General features: G+C 34.6%; 2 protein-coding genes across 2 annotated transcripts; both read right to left on the bottom strand.

The window, feature by feature from the left end:
* Window positions 1-270: 270 nt before the first annotated feature.
* LOC11408570 (DExH-box ATP-dependent RNA helicase DExH10) lies at window positions 271-8,422 on the bottom strand. The gene is made up of 16 exons (XM_003615496.3): window positions 7,493-8,422; window positions 6,698-7,012; window positions 6,507-6,611; window positions 6,339-6,407; window positions 4,910-5,077; window positions 4,753-4,824; window positions 4,535-4,648; window positions 4,087-4,266; window positions 3,816-3,974; window positions 3,325-3,414; window positions 3,131-3,229; window positions 2,649-2,802; window positions 2,398-2,546; window positions 2,226-2,321; window positions 1,288-1,380; window positions 271-584 (listed from the first exon to the last, which is right to left on the bottom strand). The coding sequence occupies exons 1-16, from the start codon at window positions 8,420-8,422 to the stop codon at window positions 474-476; spliced, it is 2,904 nt and encodes a 967-aa protein (XP_003615544.1). The 3' UTR covers window positions 271-473.
* A 5,501-nt stretch (window positions 8,423-13,923) lies between these two features.
* LOC11408569 (U-box domain-containing protein 15) lies at window positions 13,924-19,618 on the bottom strand. Its single transcript, XM_003615494.4, has 2 exons — window positions 19,267-19,618; window positions 13,924-15,089 (listed from the first exon to the last, which is right to left on the bottom strand). Exons 1-2 carry the CDS (start codon window positions 19,584-19,586, stop codon window positions 14,357-14,359), a joined length of 1,053 nt encoding a protein of 350 aa, XP_003615542.1. The 5' UTR covers window positions 19,587-19,618; the 3' UTR covers window positions 13,924-14,356.
* Window positions 19,619-21,479: the final 1,861 nt, after the last annotated feature.

The raw sequence follows: 21,479 nt of genomic DNA, 5'->3' as shown, positions 1-21,479 counted from the left end.
TATTTTGGGACAACAAAAGTTCAGTTCACACAATGACAAGCCATGACAATTACGTTATGACCACCTAACTTTGCATGCAGCCTCCTCTAAGTAAAACCAAGTTGGGTTGAGTAGCATTTGAAGATACACAAACCTAGTAAATAGGTAGTACGAATGAAGGTAACCTAGTTGTTTAATTATTACGCTATACCAAAACAAAAGCAATGGTTAAAATCCAAGTTGACATTAAAATGGTAGAAAGGAATAAATTGATGGTGGGGGATTGTTGTTAAGTAATAAAACTTTATTGTTGCTTCTCTTTTTTGTGGCAATTGACAAAATAGAAGAAATATCTCATTGCGATACTTAATTTCGTGTCCTAGTTACTCCATACAAATATTAGAGAAGTGCATAGTTGTCTGAAGTGGAGCAAGCAAAAATTTGAAATGTTAAGCAAAATTTGACATTTTTATGCTGCTCTGCAGGAGAACAAGTCACAGATACAGAGAATCTGTAAAAATAATACCCCGTCGAATGCTTTCACTCGCTGCTGTAAATTTCTTCGCCAAGTCATTTTCTCCAACTGCCTCGGCACCAGCACGCAACTGGAAAGAGTCAAAGACGGTCGATCACAAACTCTAAACACTCATGTAAACAGAATTATATACATGTTTTCACCAAACAATTAATTTGACCTAAAACAGGTCTTATAGAGATAACTTCTAACATGGAGGAAAAACGAAGAATTTTCCGATGGTAAACATAATTACTGAAACACAAACAATGGCTACTTTAATCCATACACTCTAATTTAGCAATTAAACAACACCTCAAATACCGTAAAATTATAAAATCTAACAAATTGTAAATGTTAAGAATATCACTTTTAATGAGTCATGTTTAACCAAACCACCCAAATTATAAGGATATGATCTCTCAATAGTTTACTTTGCAATATCTTCTATTTTCTCTTATGTCCTTTAGCTTACTTAGGTCAAACAGCTATAACTAATTATAATCAGTAACTTACTTCAGTTACAGCTGTCAGCTATAATCAGCAATGTAACTGCAATGCCAAAAATCAATCATATACAGTAATACTTGTAGAGCTCAGATTATCAAGGGATAATAATTCGGATCTATGGTTTCTATTCAGCTTTTCTCTGAATCCCGAAACACTAGTACAAATCAACAACCTACGCTAGCTCTTTTCCACTTTATATTCATAGAAGGGTGTATTTGCAATTGCATTTTGCAACTTGAAATTACAAGGAAATTCAACCATCCAAAATGAAACCATGTGGTTACCTGATTCAAAAACCCAACAAGCCTTCTAGCAGCCGTAATGATACTCCCCTCAAAGATGTCAGTCATTTGAGTAACATCAGCAAAACTTGATCCCTGGGAGAAAATAAGAAACAAAATACAAACTAGTAAATAACCGCTCATTTTCACCCACTCATTGAAGGATGCATAATGCTGCGTTAGGATGCCTACATGTGTCTATGAAATCTAAAATGAGATTTAGTATCACAATCAACACAGAGGAGTCTACTTTGAAGACTTCTCGGAAATGAATCAAGAGTGACAAACCGTGTGTGAGTTTAGGTGCATAAAGTGTATATGATTATAGGAAATTTCAGTGACATGCCAGCGTATATGCATGCGCGCTTTAAGTTGTTATTTATCTTCTAAGCATGAGCTTTGATTCCTTACAAGTAACTAACAACCATGGTAACCAACGCAAATGACTACATTTCACAAATTTTGATAATTCAATTTTTTCTATTTATTATATATCAAGGCATGCTCAAGGGATGATTTTAGTATGACAGTTGAATAATATAAGAAAATATCTAATTACCCTCAAGCCTTTTATCTTCTTCTACCTGGGATGTCAAATACTAAATTTCCTTAAGCTAACTCTTCTCAAACTTGTATTCCAACTTAAAAGAAATGCTAAATTTCCCGTCTATTCTTTATTTTCCTTTGACTAAATCAGCAAGATGACCAGCTACAATCCCCAACTTCCAATCGAAACAGCTAACCAGCAAACTATGTACTACTAAATTACTCCAGAGGTTTCTCATGTTTCAAATAGCAATCTATGTAATTTCTAGTTTTGAACTAGTCAACCCAGGAATATGAATAACAACTCATCCAGTAATAGAAACTTCAACCAACAAATCAAGCAAACAACTTAAGAGCGAAGTAGGTATTCAAGTAAAAAACATGATATTACGAACCTTTGACCAAGAGTGTATTGCATCCATAATGACTGGCCTTTCTGTTGATTTGACATACTTGTTCACATTTACCCGCAATCTGTATTTGCACTCTATCTGTAACCATAGAGTAATCCCATTTATAGTTTAATTCACAAATTCACAAGAAATATCAAGTTAAATGATAGAACACCTCTGCTATCCTTCTTGCACTGTCTTGAAGCTGTTGTAGAGGTCTCTCAAGCAGTGATGTCGGCTGTATCTTCTTAGATGATTTATCTATTGGCATAAAACAACTTGCAAGGGCAGTAACTTGATGATGATCAAGATGATTAAAAGTGCCTAATGGGGAAGGGAAAATGAATAAAAGAAAAAAAATCAGATTATGTAACACAAACTGCAAACCATACAGAAAAAACAACCAACAAACGCATATTGATTCACCATTAAACAATAATTCGGTGACAAGGAGTACATCGTCCATGTCAATCAAGCAAGCTGCCTTTCCTTTCAATTGAACTACACTATCAGCATCAATATGACCAAGCTCCTTTAAGACCTGCGAGCGATTTTTAAGTTCTTCCCGAAATTTTTGCAGCTGAAACATTGATAATTTTCCCCAATAACTAGTAAGTCCATCAAAACAATCATGGAATCATACAACATTTTAGAAAAATAAATTAAGGAGTACAGATATTCATTGTCCACATTCATGTATGGTGCACTCGAACATTTGTCATGGTCTGACTCATTGATATGATTATCATATTAGCCTTCCATCAAATGTTAAAGTTGTTCACATAGGAATATATTTAATGCATAGCACAACACATGCTGTCTTGGCTCCCATTCAGTTCCAAACTCCAACTCCTAATTAGCTTAATAGTTAGATGTAGTAAATAACGAGGCCTCGGCATAGTCAATACCTGGGAGTACTGCATTTTTTCCTTCAGTTGTTGAATTTCATGATTCAGATCAGCTTTCCTCTGAAAGTGCGTAATATTATTCTTTTCCACATCTTGAATCTAACTTACAGCAAAGTGTTGTGGAAACATTCAAACCAAAGACCAACAACATCACAAATATATAGAGAATATGGACCAGATTCATTTTAACAAACCTTATGCATAGGATGATCTAACAACTTCTTCTCTAAATTTTCCATTTCTTTGACAAGTTCAACTATCTCTGAATCTTTTAAAACATTGTCCTGGAATGGAATAATACATAAATAATGGTGCAACTCTGTTTATGATCTCACTAAAACTCAGCTATGAGAATGTCTAAAATAATCTTCTTCGCTAAAAAGTAAGACAATGAGATAGAGAAGTTAAAAGATTAACATTGATGAAGAGGAAAAAATATGATGCAGAAAGGCAGTTCAAGGCTTTCACTATGCAATGCAAACTTTAAAACATGCCCAAATACTGGGAAGATACAATGTTGGAGACCAATAAATTTGCTACAGCTTTTGCCATATAGTTTACATAAAAATTGTGTCTCCATTATCATGCGAAACATTAAAGAGCCTAGAACGGCCACCCCTTAATTTTGATACCAAAAGTAGTGAACATGCCACAATTGATGATAGCTGAGTGTGGAAAATTTTACCTGTGCAGGGTTAATCGTTGGAAGACCTTGAGGAAAACGATCACATATCTCCTGAACACCAAGGAGTATATCTTGCCGAGCTTTCAAGGGCCGGATATCATGAGGTAGAGAGATCTTTACTTGACTAAGGGCATAGATTAATGTTAATTGAACAGGGACCTGTTGCAAATGGAAGCAGTCAAGAGAATGCAACAGTTTTTTGGATAAGTAAAGTGAAGTGAGCGACAAAACAAAGCCCTGAAGTAGCATGACGGTCAAAATGGCAGCTTACCACATGCATTTCACCTTTCTCTCCAGGGAAGGGTGGACATGGTTTTAGTTGTAAACTGTTTTCGTTTGAACCAGGTGAACAATGAAGTAAAGTGTCGACTATATAATCATCAACAGGTTCCTGAACAACATCGACTACAACACCCCAGCCCCAATCTGTTCCACGTTCTCTTACTTTAATCTGCAAGAAAACCGTCTATTTCAGTGATGTTTGATGTAAGTTAAAAAAAAAAAAAAAAAAAAAAAAAAAACAGAAGACAAATTAAACACAGTAGAAACTAAAAATAGATATGAAAAAATGTGTACAAAATAATTGAAATTTAATACACACACATACGGATGGATTTACGATTACATAAACTCATTTGCATGCTAATGCTCAGGATTAATTAGAGACGCAAAAGAAAATTCATACTTAATTCCAATGATAATTGATAACTATCACTTACCAGTCGACCAGGGCAAAGAAAGGGAAGAATATTATCAGGTCTAATTTTTTTTGACATTTTCCTCTGAAGCTCAGCTAATTTCAATTTCAGCTTATGATATTCCGATACTTCAGCCTACACAAATAATGAATAATAGAAAATAGTAAATCAAATATCAATATATAAAAATCCACAGAAAATATAATTAACAAAACAGACGGCCCAGGGATAAAGATTACCTTCTCTGCAGCATCAAGCAAGGCTAATTTCTGCTCCAGCATAGACACCCTTTTTTTCATCTCAGGTAAGGTCTGAATTGAGTAACGAGCTCACAAGTTAAACATCACAGTGCACTAAATACAAATAAGGTTTTGAAGGAAATGGTTGGATACAAACCTTTTCATATTGAAATTGATGAAATGAATTGCTTATAAGGTGTTCGGCACTGAACTGGCCGTCTGCACGGCTCATCAAATTTAAAATGGAATGGTAGCGAAGCCTGAATGTACTAACTAAAGGAGCGGGTTTACCCAGAACGATGTCTTCGAGGTTATTCTTGTTCATCTGTGCAAAATCAATTCGTTTTAGTTTCCCATCCAAAGTCAAACAAGAGACTTTGACATACTAATATAACTAAGAATAGAATGTGAACAAAATATAAAGCAGCTAACTTTTGTAGCCATACCGTGTGAATTCCCATCCAAAGAAACAAACAACAAACCAACAAAATTTATTTATTATATAAAGTATAAGCAACAGAATTTTCAAGCACATGCACAAATACATGTACAATATATTACTAAAAAAATGCTTTTGAAAGCCTAATTTACAGGTTCTGTTCATAAGCACGTGAAGGGAAAACAGAAGGATAAAAAAAAAACAATTACATGCTATTGCTAATCGAACAGAATATCTCCTTGTTCATAGGTTTTATCATAATCTTGAAAGAGTTAAAATACCTTACCCAAAACTAACTATTATCATGTTCCATCTCATTTCAATAGAATAATATTAAAACAAAAAATAAGCTATTTAACTTGTCTCTAGTCAAAGATTTAAACTTCAAAACGATAAGAAATCAAACCCCATTGGCTTGGTTTATTTAAATTCGTTATTAGATGATTACTTTCTGAGAAGATGTTTGGTACTTGGCCCAGGTATCAGAATTTAATTAGAAATTATAACAGCCCAGTAACAGTTATATTGACAGTTAGTACGAATAGTAGATAGTTCATATAAAGAATAGGATAAAATACTAAAGAGGGTGTTCGATAAGTGGAGAAAAAATTGAGAGTAAGAACGATGCCTTGGACTCTTGTTTTTCCTGAGACTGGGAGATAAACATTTTTACACTACTTTTTTCCCTTCGATTTGGCAATCCCATTTCAAAAAATATATCGATAGCTAAACAAAGTTCCACTTTTAATAAGTGTTTCCTATTTCTTCCGACGCAGTTCTATGTGATCACTTTCAAATTCACCACCTTATTCTTAAATTTTGTTTCGAACACTTTTTGCAAGTTGATTCTGAAATAAACTAAATCTTAAATGTATTGAATCATCATCTGATCAACAGTATTCATTCATCAAAGCATTAATGGTATGGATACTTTTTAAAGGAAATACATTAAATCATATATCAAATCCATTTGTCAAAATAAATACCAAATTGACATTTCTAAATTATCTGGTTAAACTTAAGAAAGGAGGGTGACTATTAACATATACTATTTGGAAAACGGTCGACAGAAGAAGCATGGGTGTATTATATTTCATTATGCTGCATCAAAAGTACAGAAAACAAAAATGACTAGCAATACACTCACCTGCTCATCAATCATTATGATACAAATCCCATGCTCATCTTTGCCACGACGCCCTGCCCTTCCACTCATCTAAAGTACATATCATTAATTGTGGGTAAGAATAGTGATACCTCGATAGAATGAGAAACACTTCAACCACCATCACCAAAAAAATAAAGCATCACTCACCTGTATATATTCACCAGATCTAATATAACGGTGTTCATGTCCATCCCACTTCTTAACAGAAGAGAACACGACAGTCTTTGCCGGCATATTTAAACCCATTGCAAACTGTAGAAAAGCGCATCTAAGAATCCTTCAAAAAATATATTATCAACAATTTAAAAAAAAATAAAAAAAACTTGACAAAATCTTACTGTCTCGGTAGCAAAGAGGGCCTTTACCAGACCTTCCTGAAAAAGAAGCTCAACCAATTCTTTGATGACAGGAAGAAGACCGGAATGATGGATACCAATTCCTCGCTGAAGATGTGGCAACACCTCCTTTATAGCACATAAGCTCCGATCTTCTTCATTCAGAGTCAGCACTGCCATCTCAAAAATATCCAGCACTCTTTCCTTTTCCTCTTGGGTATTGAAGTCAAGTTTAGATATAGATTTTAAATTGTGCTCGCACTCTTTCTTACTGAAGCTAAAGACAATAATAGGTTGGAATTTCTTTTCCATGATCATCTGTAAATTAAAAAATATACCAACCAAAATAAACATAAAACTACGTGATTCTTCATAAAATAGAGAAAATAAAAGTGCACACCGATGAATAATAAACATCATCAGTGTAATAAAACTACCTGATTCGTCCAAAATATGAGCAAAGAACACTTTTAAAAATGTCATTAGCTTTACATGTGCCTAGTGCCTATTCATATCCAAAAGCATCTGCTTATTTGTAGATACTAGATATCCTCAAAAGTGCAAGAATTACACTGCTCTCGAAATCAAACGCACCAAAGTATATCAAACATTGCACATTGCCTCAAAGCTTTGGCGTCTTTACACATTTCAGCAATACTAATTGCTTCCTAATATATGATTTCAATTTTCAACAAAATCCAGAGTAAATGAAAGATGTATTGACCAAAATACCCATCAAAATGAACAAGATACAACTAGTTCCACAAAAAAACAACTAGAAGGGTAAAATTAACAGACCTTAACAATTTTGAACATGTCTCCCTTATTCCCTTCACCGAGTTTCTGCTTAAGAAAAGTATTTTCGGCCATGACAAAATTATCACCCATAAACTCCTCATTCTCATCAACAATCGGGTACAATCTCCTACCTCCAATAGGAAAAACATAATGCTGTATAGGCGTCGGGCGAAAATTGGTGCATATCACATGACAAGGTTGTTTACGTAAAGTAGAAATCCACTCCGCAAACTCTAGAGCATTCGACAAAGTAGCCGAAAGAAAAACCATTTTAACTGTAGGTGGTAAGAGGATAATGCTTTCTTCCCAAACCACGCCTCTTTCACCATCTTTCATGCAATGTATCTCATCAAAAATTACCCAGTCAACTTCATTCAAAACTTCAGATCCACGATACAACATTCCCCGAAGAATTTCTGTAGTCATAATCAAACATTTCGCCTCCGAAGGATAAATTGTTATATCACCGGTTATCAACCCTACATCTGTAAATTCCTGTCTCAATTCACTGTATTTCTGATTATTCAAAGATTTTAGAGGTGAAGTGTAGAGAACCTTTCTTTTATCTCTCAAAGACATTGCTATAGCGTATTCAGCAATAGCAGTCTTTCCGGCTGATGTGTGAGCAGACACTAGAACGGACTCGTTTCGTTCGAGACACGCGATCGATACTTGTTGAAATTGATCGAGAGTGAATGGAAATGTTTTAGCCATGGTACCGTTGTGAAGAGGACTGGAGAGTGTTCCGTAAAGTGCTTCGTCTTTTGTTGAGATGTAATCGATTGGTACTGCTACTTTGTGAACGCAGGTGCGTTCTGAACTCCGCCGTTTCTTTGGAAGTGCAGAAGCGTTGCCGCCGCCGTCCGTGTTGGTTTCCGATTTTTTCCGAACTGTTCTTGATTTCTGGTTCTTCGCTGTTTCTTGCTCCATTTTCGATTTTGAAAGTTTGTTTGTGATTGAGCGGGGCTGAAAGTTTGAGCGGGAAATAGAGTACGATTTTGATTGTTAAACAATAGCTCTGTGGTTTTGTTTTTTTATTTTTTTATTTATAGCGTTTGCGTTTGTACTTCTCCGTGTAGGCATGGTAAAACCAAAAGAATAAAATTGGTAAACGCTTATACCTGTTTTTATCTCAAATTTTAGAGAGTAATATAAAGAATAACTGTCTACTTATCATTACTCAAACCAAAATATAAAGAAAATTGCTCCTCCCATACAAAATTGTTAATTCACATGAAAACTAAAGAATATACCTCACATGATTTAAGTCATGTAGGTTTTATATCCGGCATGACTTAAATCACATTGAACTTTAACGTGAGTTAACTCACGCTCATTACAGGTCAACGTGACTTAACTCACGCTCTATAATAAAGATTGTTGTTGGTGTCGTTAAAAAAATAAAAATTTAGATTATATTTTTTGTTATGTTGTTGGTGTCATTAAAATCGACAATCATGATTAGTGTTGTGAAACTATTAGAAGAAGAACAAGATTAAAGAGAAGTGGAGAAAGAGAGAGAACAAAGATGATAATATTATTCTCTTGTTACGCACAGTTATGTTACATTGATCTCTATTTATAGGATGCATAAATATTAAAAAAACGAGTTCTTGAAAGAACTATATAACATATCTAATCAATTATATGTGCTATATACATCAATATTGTATTGAATTCTTAAGAAATTCACGGATAATAAAAATGTTCTTCAGAAACTATTTACAATCCTTTTATGCAATCCTTATCAGTGATACTTAACGAGCAAGTTTCTGAATCGTGTCACGATTTCCCAAGATCGTGCCACGATTTGGCGTCCTGCAAACTAGCTCATGGCCACTTGAAATCGTGCCACGATGCCAAAATCGTGTCACGATTTCTCTGTTCTTCCAGACCACAAATTTGAAGCCAATATCAACAATATGCATAACAGTTAATTTGGAAGCAAAAAACATTTATATTTTTCCTTTTAATCAAAATCAAAATTTCATAAAAAAAAATACCGTATATAATTTTCAAACGTTAGCGTAGTAAAAATGGCAGAAAGACGACGATTTTTGCTAGTACGAAATTACGACCTTAACATCACTTGATTATATAAAAAAGAGTGGTGATGTTTGAACAACCATGTGAGACAACTTATGTGACAACTTCTTTTTTCTTTCTTTTTATTGGTCAAAATCAATGGAGAGAGAAAAAGGAAGAGAAAGAATAAAAGTATAATGTTACTATGAAAAAGAAAGTTGTCAAAAAATTATTACAAAGTGATTGTACAAATATCATTTCTCTATAAAAAAAAATGAAAAACAAATGGAACATGATTTGTTTTTGGTAGATAGACGAAATGACAAAATCATTATAAACTCACACACAAGTGGAGGTACCGGGGTTCGAACCTCAGTCATGGCGTGGAGGTACTGGGGTTCGAACCCCAATAATGGCGTCTGGCCTAACAATTTCAACATTTTATCCGTTGAGCTATGACTTGTGGACAAATGGAGCATGATTTACTAATGAATGTTGTCATTTTTAGTGCGAAGCGAAAACAAATTCATTATGTGGCAGCCAATTTTATTTTTTTTAGATAGAAGAGATGACAAAGTTATCGTAAACTCACACACCCACACACCGAGGTTCGAACTCTGATCATGACGTTTGACCTAACAATTTCGATATTTTTATCCGTTGAGTTAGAACTTATGAGACACGTGGCAGCCAATTTATACCACCACCGTACTGCCTTTATTCCATCCAATCCGGAATTATAAAATTCTCCCACCTTGCGAAACATGTATGAGTTTCGTAGTTTTTCGTTTGTATAGCTTCGTACTATAAAGCATAGCTGCAACGAATATCATGTGTTTACCCTTGGATATATTGTAATTTTATTTAAAAAATATGTTATAAAGGTTTAAAATAATCATACACACCCTGCTCAATTCGAGTAAGGTATTGCAAGTGTGAATTCTGTAGGTGATAAACCACAATGATCTATGGTGGAGATGGTTGGTTACAAGAGATTTAAAAAAAGGACGGGGGTTAACAATAAAATTCAAAAAATAAGATAGGCTTAATTGCACTTTTGGACCCCTATCTTTCCAAAAGTTGCGGTTATGGACCCCTAACTAATTTAAATACAAAACAACCCCCTATGTTTTGATTCTTTGGCAGTTTTGGACCCCAAGGCAAAAAAAACAAAAAAAATATTGACATGTGGCACTCACTTAGATGCCACATCAGCGTTGACCGAGTCAACAATGGACTGGGGGTCCAAAACTGCCAAAGAATCAAAATATAGGGGGCTGATTTTTATTTAAATTAGTTATGGGTCCATAACCGCAACTTTTGAAAAGATAGGGGTCCAAAAATGCAATTAAGTCAATAAGAGAAAATTGATGGTAGAGCCCATTGTGGTGGTGGTGCATGTTAAATAAAGCCTTTTTTCCTCTATTTCTTTATTTTGTACATTGATTTGGAGTTTATGATAAAAATATGTGGGCGCGTGTGCACAAAGCACCTTAAGAGCTGAAAATTTTCAATTGAAATCTCAATTGCAGGTTTATGACACCATTGACAGCATATGCGATCCTTGGTTGGACAAATCTAGATATGCAGCCAATGAACCTAATTTAAACACTACTATACCTTGCTATCTCACAGATTCCCTTGCCAATCTTACAAGTAAACACACCTTTATTCATCACTTAAATCATAATTAATTTTAACTAATAATTTAAATATATGTTGAATTTGACGATGACATCTCTCATTTTTTGTGATGGAAGCTGAGCGTAACGGGATATCCATAGGTCCACAGGTACGTACAAGTGTGACCAAATCAAATGAAGTTTTATCATTCTGGTAAAATAAAAATATGAAACCTCCATGGTTATATATATCTGCAGGCTGCTTCAGATTGGTTTTATACTATTGATCTACATTAAGGAAAAGTACAACAGTCCATTGATTTATGTTACCGAAAATGGTAAATTACAACAATCCTCGATAAATATTGCAAAGTAAATCTATGAATGTGTGAACTACTTATTTGCTTTTGCTTAGGTGCATCACACACACATATCATATACAAGCATATGGATAATGGACTTACCTTCTAGTAATGCATATGTGGATATTAATAATCTTCTAGTATGTATGTGTTAGTACTTGGTACATGTACAAGAAATTTTGTCTCACATAATTAACTTGATTTGCAGGTATAAATGATCCAGCACTTAACGACATTGACAGAATTAATTATTATCATGACCATCTCTCGTATCCTCTGTGCATATGCTTCAATACACATCTTAATACTTTCTATTTTGTTTTGTTTTTTGTGAATATATAAGGATCGGCGTAAATGTAAAAGGATATTTTGTGTGGTCATTACTAGACAATATTGAATGGGGTGAAGGGGTACACAGTGAGGTTTGGGAATGAACTTCGTAGATTACAACAATAACTTGAAAAGATATCAAAAGCTCTCAGCACAATGGTTCAAGAATTTTTTGAAGAGACTTTAGACGTCCTAATATTTGTTATGACAAATAAAGTAACGAAACTTGCCAGATATGATTGTTCCTTCTCACAAGAAATTATGTGATTCTATAAATCATGGTTTTTTTTTTTGTGTATATATGGTCTTTTCTCTTATTATGTTTCAACCATAACCTTATCACACACCCTTTACAACCTTTACCATGAACAAACTGACATTTAGATGTTATAAGAATTTTTGCATGTGAAAAACAAGTGATTTCACTTATCTGGATGGGATAAAAACAAAATCTGGATGGGATAAAAACAAAAAATCAAAACCCCTGTGAATAGCTTTAGTACACCACAATTCTCCCAAGAGGACTCGAACAACAAAATGCTTTCAGCTAGGTAACCTGATTGTGTTGAATCTATATAGTATTAAAATATGATAGAATAGTTAATATATGTGGGTCTCTTATAAATGACCAGACCTAAATATATGTGGGAGCCCTATAAATGACTTTGCCTAATGAATTATTTGGCAAGTGTAAGTATGTGGGTTTCCTAGGTGTGTTCTCTAGCCACTCATGACCTATTCTATCATCGTTATTTTTTTAAATCATATTTTTGTTGTTGATATATGCGCTGGTAAATATTTGGGTGCAATTGTTGATACTGAATGGTAGTTGACGTGCGTTTGATTTTGGCAAAGGATGCATATGCGGTTTGTTGAAAACGAATACCAATTGATATGTAGGTACACGATAAATCGGTTCGTGTGTTCACGTGTTGGTGTTGAACACTCATCGACGTGTCTCCAGTATCGAAAAACGCATGATTTAACGCGTGCATATACTGTTTGTGATGCCCAACGCGTGTGCGCCTGTATGAGTGGGGGCGATGCGTGTTGTGCTGCCCACTACGTGTGTGTACGTACACGCGGGCCAGCGCGTGTCGTGCTGCCCGATTCGTGTGCGTCTCTACGCGCGGGCCGATGTGGTGTGTGTTGTATGCGCTGGCCGACACGTGTCGTAATGTATGTCGTGTGTGTGTTGTACACACTGGCCAACATGCGTATTTGATGTCATACGCGTGTGTGGTACTGTTGTAAATCAAAAATTAAATTAACATGTGCGTCCGCGCACGAGTTGCACACTAGTAATTGACAACGAAGGAAGTATACATTATGTGAATTAAACTGATTGCCATATGCAATACACAAAAAATAAAATTAAAAAAATAAAATAAAATCACCCTCCTTTGATCTCTTCGATTTTACAGAAGAATCCTGATTTTTGTAGTGCAATTTTATTTATATATTTATTTTGATAATAAAGTGCAGTTTTATTTTATTCTAAATTGTCATCGGAGAAAATGTCAAACCGAAATATATGTCGCTTTTAGATCACTCTTCTTCCTAGTCCTTAAATATAAAATAGTTATAAGTAATCGATGTTATAATTAGAACAACGATGAACATGCGATGTATGGTGACAAGGTTCGGCCAATTTCACTTACGTCTCCGACTATAGAGTAGTTTGTATTAACCTAAAAAAAAAAATTAGAGTTTACCTTTGTATAACTGTAATTTAAATAGTGTCACCCTTGCCATGTGAATAGTTTTTCTCAGCTCACCAAATGAATGCCTTTGTTGTCAATTGTACATTTCGTTATAAGCTGCCAAATTATTCTGTCAATCAGATTTGCATATACTTTGAGGGAACTAGGATAATTGCACATAATAATAGAGAATAAAAGATATTACTAATTTTCTTGGCAAATCTAATCTTCCGATCTTATTAAAAAATGAGGGAGCAAGGGTACTTCTCAGTCCAATCCATTGAAAGCAATCGCAGTGAATAAAATTATTAGAATCATAATAATTGTCAAATTGATTTTAAATACTTTTTTTTACTCAATGATTCAAAATACTTGAGATTGTTGATTGCTTTAGGCCGGGAAATTCATGTCTAATTAAAACCTTGACAAAATCATAACTCAATTCGGGAGGGAAGGTGGGGTTTAGTACATGCAACTGCATACTCTTTTATATGTGCACTATCCTGGCTGAGATATACAGTGTAATTATGAGGTCATGAAAAATCAACAGACCAACCCCAAGTTAGACTGGTAAACATCATTAGACACCATTTGAATGGTTATCTAGCTTAAACACTAACTGGCCCAAAGAAAAAACAGAGTCAGAGAGAGAAAAACCACATATATACAAGTTGAAACTCATATGTGCACAGCTTCTTGTTGAGCAAAAAAAGCACGACTTATCAAGTAGAGTGAATCATAGAGTAGGGCAAGATACAGCTCCATGCAATATGCAGTTCATGCTGTGTTTTCCATACTCCTTTGAACCATATCTTGCAACAATCATTTGGATGTTTCCGCAGCTTTATCTACCGATACTCTATCTAGCCTTTCAGCCATGTCGTAAACAATTTTCTCCAAAACTGAGGAGTCTAGTCTTTTTTCTTTAGGAGAATCTCTGAGTAAATCCAGAAGCATGCGAGCTCTATCTTGAGCTTCAACTGTGCCCTCTACTGTCAGCCGTAACAGGCCCGGAATTGCTCCTTCTTTAAGAATCAGTTCCCGATACTTATCCCGGCAGCTCAGACATAACGATAGCAATGCTCCAACAGCATATTCTGTGCTGACAAGCGATCCATCTTCAACTGTCTCTACTAGTGTTAAAATTCCACCTTCTGTAAGTGAGATCGCAATTCGTCCCTCTTCAGAGTTGGAAAGGATTTCAAGGAGCGATGTAGCTTTTTCTGCAAAATTTGAATACTTCTTACAGTCTTTAAGGAGGTTGATAAGAGGGGAAACAGCGCTGGCATCAAGAAGTTCAATGGGATTCACGGTGCTATAGGAGAGATTGTGGAGGGTTGTAACAGTATCAACTTTGCCTTGAACACTTCCAGATTTGAGAATCTGAACAAGGAGAGGAGCAGCTCCGGAAGCAGCAATAATGGGCTTGTTGGGTGCAGCAGATGAGAGTGTCAAGATTGCAGCTGTAGCCAATTCTCGTATACCGTTAGATTGCATCTTGAGGAGCTCTACCAGAGGAGGCACTGCACCAGCTGTCACTATTTGGACCTTGTTTCTAACAAATGCAAGTTCCACAATGTCATAAACAGAAAACTTTATTGAAGAGAAACATAACTTAGAAAAGTAAAGAATGACAAGAAGGACCCAAAACATAAAATCACAAAGTAATATATCCCTTGATATAAAAGGAACTCTAAAAGTAACTACAAATTTTGGTCAGGCATTTTTCTGTACAATGTTTCCATACAATTTTCCCCTTAACAACAAAGTTATTTGAAGCTGAAATTTAGATAAGTGTGGACAACATACATATCATGAAGTGCAACAGAAAAGCAGACAAACGGGCACATCAATGTCGTCTTCCCGCTAGTATAAAAAAAAAGAGTTGCAAAACAATAAATTAAAAATAGTGCAAAATGCTTCACCTACTTTTAAAGTCCTATGAAGCAGAGGTACGAGTGTTAGCGGCCAACTCTCGGGTGGGATTTAGTCCCACATCAGATAGATAGGAATCTTGAGAAAAGTTTATAAAGAGGAGGCACTCCTCACCGTACAAGCCGGTTTTGTACGGATGAGTTAGGCCTCGATATTCGTTACAACGAGTACCGGTACGAAATACGGAAAAATTTAAAAAACGAAGGTACAGGTACATTAATGTAAAATATCAAAATGATTATTATTTTTTTAGTGAATAACTACCGTTGTTGTAAAAACATGCCAAGGAAAAAAATTCAATTATAATAAAAAATAGTGTAATATTGTTTGTATTTTAATGATGTATTTAGCCACACTTTCATCATTATGTTTCAGAGATTTACTTTTTTCTTACAACCATCTCCACAGATTTCATCAAAAGCAAGAGAGAGTTGAAATACAATAAAAAATCAAAATAATTTCTGCTATTTTTCCACAGCCAGTATGTTTTTGCTGTATTAACTGCCGCAAATTAATCAAGTAAAAATGGGTACGGTTGGGTACGTTAGAGATACTGGTACTGCGCGCATACCCGGTACAGGTACTTCATGTATGCAGGAAAAATGCATTTTTAGAGTTAAAGCAGAAAAATAATTTCCGAGACATGACAAACCCCAAAAAGGTGGCCTGAGTCATCATCAAATCAGACAAAATGGCCGTCAAATATAAGTAGAAGCATGCATATCAATGATCATAGTGGATCAATAACTAACAACCGGTATTCTCCATCGTCAATACAGTATCACCATAAAACCAATATTTATGCACATCAAGAAAGAATACAAATGAGCATGAAAAACATTAACATCACTAAGATCTTCTGTTTGACAACAAGCCATTGGAAAAAATAGTCCAACACAAGAATTAGACAGACTCACAAGCAAAATAAATCAGCCACCCCAACGTTTAATATTCATCAATTACACCCTAAATCTTGTTTTGGTTACTAATACTAATTAGGAGTAAAAATCCACTCAACCTAATTATAAAGGGAATGAAGAAAGTAAAGGATGAATAAGTGGTCTCTTGCCCTGAACATAAAATTGCTAAAAAATCAAAATGATAAAGCTAAAAAATCAGATTAGTGAGTAGTTATTCCCTGTGCATCAACTTGATGACATGCAAATAAAGTAATTTTAGGTTCAACAATTCCAGCATTCCAGAATACAAAAATCATCGTTTATTTAGCGATGGTTCATGACACTTTCTGATTGGAAAATCAAACCAAGCCATGAAGACATTACAGATAGGTTTCTTATTCTCAAACATCAAGTTGCTCAGCATTGAAAAGATCTAAAAAATATTGGCTTCTACCTAAGTTACCCTTTTGAATGTGGAAGCCACTATATAAGTACACTAGTATCAATTAGAGACTTATGGTTAAGATCCCACTTCAGAAAGCAATGGATAATAAAACACATATGTTGGACACCAAGCTTTAGATAGAACAGAGACCAAAGGAGGGTTGTGCTGTGATAAATAAAAAAAGGCTTGGTAAGAACTAGGAAACATTGCTAGAATGCGGTGGATTGACTGGAAATGCAGTCAGATGGCTGGGTCAGTGGGTGGAAAGTGGGAGGTGTTCAGCCTTTGTTGTGTTTTAGGTCTCAAATAACAAGCTGAACGGTGTATCCAGTTTTGAATCATAAACACGAGTTTGCTTGTGTAAAAAAATGGAAATATTGCAAAATATACCCAAAGAATAATCCACAAAAAAGGGCGCATCAACATGGAACTTCTCCATTTGAAAAAAAGCTGATGAAAGTGCTGGCAATTATACAGGGTAGCAGCTGCTCTCCCACTACATAAAAAACAGTCCATAGCAGTGAATGTATCGAATATTGAGGCCACTCTGCAATAGCTTTAGCAGGCTATTGAGAAATATTGACGCTAGGACTTTTACATGGAATGGAGAATCTAGGACTTGATATGGAATTTTTAAATTAATGAAGGATTTGTAACTTCACAATTGATGACCCTTGCTTGAAACTTGGAGGGAGAAAGGAGGATGAACTTATGAAGGATCTTGACTTTGGGAAGCCGAGGAAGAAGTAAGGAGACAATTTGTACAAATACCCTAGTTAGGAATTTTACTAACTTGGGTTAAAAAGATAACTATGGAAACCTATTAATTCTTAAATTTTTAATTTGATGTTGTAAACTGATTGAGTAAGCAAAAATTATTTTGGTCAAATACCCTTAAAAGTGTACTCAGCCGTGGCGGCTTTTTCGACAAGGCAATTTGTGAAAGGATGCCCAACCATGCCGACACCATAGGCCGTAATGGCATGTTTATATGATGGATTTTTGGCCATCTATCATCAACAACGCTGAGTGTATTTCATTGGTCAATTAGTTCATGCCTTAGATCCAGTTAGTTCGATGCTAACGCTCTCTATGACATGACATGTTGGATGATGACGTAAACAATAAGTGTCCAAATGAATGTGAGAAGGACTAAATCAACCAAAATTTATAGAACAGTCACTCCCACGTATTTGTCTTCATTCAAAATCCCATTTTGAATAACAAGCCCTAACTGTAGAAGACAAGGTCTAAATAGCAGAGACTGATGGGCAACAGAGGGCTCTATCACAGTTCAACAGCACCGAGAAACTTCAGACAGTAGCAAGGGCAAAAGTTATGTAGCAAGAGTGGGTCAGCAAGTTCAAGGGTCAATGGTGGCGAATGAGACAACCATCTCGTCACTGATTCTATCGGATACTCTCCCAATAAAGAGTACACAAGTCAGATAGATGTTGGCTTGAGAAGTAACAAAATTTTCCAATCCATCACAATAATCGTGAGCAGATCATGTAGTACGCATGACAGGTAACAATGTCGCCTTGGAGGAGGCATGTAAACAAAGGGGTACCAAACGTCACATGAGTTAATTTCTAGCCTAGACACTCTAAACTCTGAATCCGTCGATTGAAACACTAACACTAGCTTTAGAGAGTCAATGCATCCTGCCACTGAGGCAGATTGAGCCTCAACACACTCCTACATGATTTCAACAATCCCAGACCGTCTTCTACATTTCAGGAAATAACAGGTAGTGTAGTTAATTTTTTCTGTTTAATCATGCTCACTACTTACTACTAATAATAAATTGAAATCATGAAAGTTAAATCAGAAATACCATTGTGTTGTTGGAAGTGGAACAGCATAGGATCATACAGGAAGTATAGCTAATATTGTTAGGAGTAAAAAATCCACAAAATAAAAAATGAACATCAACGTAATAATAAAATTAAGAAAGGGTAGCCAAATGCAAATGTGCTTCTTAAAAAGAAAAATCATTTAGAAACCAAAAATCACTAAAAAAATCTCAAGACAGATACATCTCAATTATAATGAAAAATATCAATATCTACTCAACAACAAATTCCAGTATTTTTCGCATTACTTGAACAGAAAAAATGCAAAAAAATATATTTTTGCATCTCAATTATATGGTTGTTTTGTGAATCCAAACACAACAACCATATAAACAATTCAAAAAACCGTTCCTTCCAAAAACCAATTTAAGTACGACATATTCCTTTAACTCAAATCTCATCATTCCATAAATTCCCCAACAAAGTCAAAATCAATGTGATAAACAAACAGAACAAAATCAGCATCTTCATCGGAAAATCATAAATTTAAAGCAATCCATTTCCCATTGCACAAAGAAAACACAATCCAAACAATACCCAACCAGGAAAATCAAAACCCGGATGAAAAAAAAAATGAAAAAGAAGAGATCTTTTTACCGTTCGTTGCGAACAGCCAGGTTGAGAAGAGCGAGAAGAGAGGATTCACGAGCCTCAATATTGGAAGAAGAGAGCATGAAGATGAGTGGTTGAATAACACCAGAATCAGCAAGTTTGGAGCGTGTCTTCGATGATTTTCGAACCATTCTTCGAATTTCTCTTGCAGCTTCGATTTTTGTGTTAAGGTTTCCGTTTGTTAGTTTTTCTGATAATGTTTGGAGTGTTTGGTTTTGTTTCCATGTTGTTGTTGTTGTTGTTGTTAATGTTATTGTTGATGATGATGTTGTTTCTGGTTCCACCATTCTCTCTCCCTCTCCCATCTCTCGCCTGAAAATGTGTTCTGGTTCTGGTTTCACGCAGTTGGACAATGTAGTGGGTCACGGAAATAAGAACTGAGTAAAAAGATAATCTACTTAGGGTCTGTTTGGGAAAACAAAAAAAAAAGAGCTTTTAGCTTTTAGCTTATAGTTTATAAGCTCGTTTGACAAAAAAGCTCTGTTTGGTAACACTTTTTTACCATGAGCTTATAGCTTATTTCACGAGCTTATAAGCTATTTTTTAAAAGCTATTCCAAATAGCGTTTGAGCTTATAGCTTCTCACTTTTTCTTCCAATTTTACCCTTATTATTTCATTTAAATTGTATTTTTATCCATTATAATTTTTATAATAAGCTACGTAATAAAGACTACTATCCCTTTATTCCAATTTTTGTATATATATCAGATGGCCTTTTTTTTTTTTAAATATATACCTTCGTTTTTTTTTTTTACGAAACAAAATACTATTATTCTATTAGTGTTACTTTTTATTTTTTATTTTTTATTTTTTTGAGGTAAGTGTTATTTTCTTTATTCTCTGTTATTAGTATTACTCTACTAGTGCTACCTTTTTTTTTTTTTGAGGTAAATGTTATTTTCTTTATAAAGTAGAAACACTTAAATGATAATAAATATAAGATAAAATTTTAGTGAATAAAATTTAATTTAATTTATAATACATAGGATATATTAAATTAATAAATTTAAAGTATTTTTTTAAAGAAAAATTAGTTTACAAAATTACAAATACTTAAATTAATGATATAATTTTTATTATGAATTAAGAATACCCTTTATGTCATTTTACATTTATCAGCTAGTTGAACCGCTATTTTTACCAAACAATTCAGTTAGCTTATCAGCTCAAAGCTATCAGCTAGCTTATCAACTAAAAGCTATCAGCTAGCTTATCAGCTAAAAGCTATTTTTACCAAACAGAGCCTTAATCTTGTACTATCGTCCAGACGGACACTCCCGTGCCCGTTTGTCCGCTTTTTCTATTGCGTTGATGTATGTATGTATTTATTTGAGTTTCTTTATATAAATTAGGCTTAATTGCACTTTTAGACTCTTATCTTTCCAAAAGTTGCGGTTATGGACCTCTAACTAATTTAAATACAAAACAGCCCCCTATGTTTTGATTCTTTGGCAGTTTTGGACCCCCAAGGCAAAAAACAAAACAGAAAATTGACACGAGACACCTCACTTAGGATGCCACATCAGCGTTGACCGAGTCAACAATGGACTGGGGGTCCAAAACTGCCAAAGAATCAAAACATAGGGGGCTGTTTTGTATTTAAATTAGTTAGGGGTCTATAACATGTGAGAACTAGATTACCCTCTCTTGTTTAGAGGGTATTTTACCCTTTCAAGATTTCAACCAATCAAAATGCAATATACAAATGTAACATTAAATGTCAAATAAATGATTCATTTTTTTCTTTTTAAATAAAATAATCAATTTTAATCCTAAGGTAACTTTTAATTTTTATTTAATTATATTTGGGTATACAATCTTAATTAATTTACACTATAGGGCTTGTAACAATTAAAATTTCACATCAAATTCAACCCATGGTTCATAAATTTTGTTCCAGTCCATAACCTAGAACAGACATAACCTGTAGTTTCTTCTTCATTCTTCTTCTTCCCATCTTGATCGATTGTTCAATTGCCAATGTTTCCAATTATCGTGAGAATCGTTGCCGCTCGTTTGATTTCAGACATCGTGAGAATCGCCGTTGTTTCCAAAATCACATCAGGTATCACGACTTATATTTCTTATTGATTTGATTTACACTATCGTGAGAATCCTATCGTTGCTAATCTAGGCCTAGATTACAAATTGAATCCTAGTTTTTTGATCTGAAATCAATAATTGAATTATTTAAACC

This window comes from Medicago truncatula, chromosome 5 (genome assembly GCF_003473485.1).
Source record: "Medicago truncatula cultivar Jemalong A17 chromosome 5, MtrunA17r5.0-ANR, whole genome shotgun sequence".
Classification (NCBI taxonomy): Eukaryota; Viridiplantae; Streptophyta; class Magnoliopsida; order Fabales; family Fabaceae; genus Medicago; species Medicago truncatula.
This window is presented reverse-complemented; position numbering and strand designations above follow the sequence as displayed.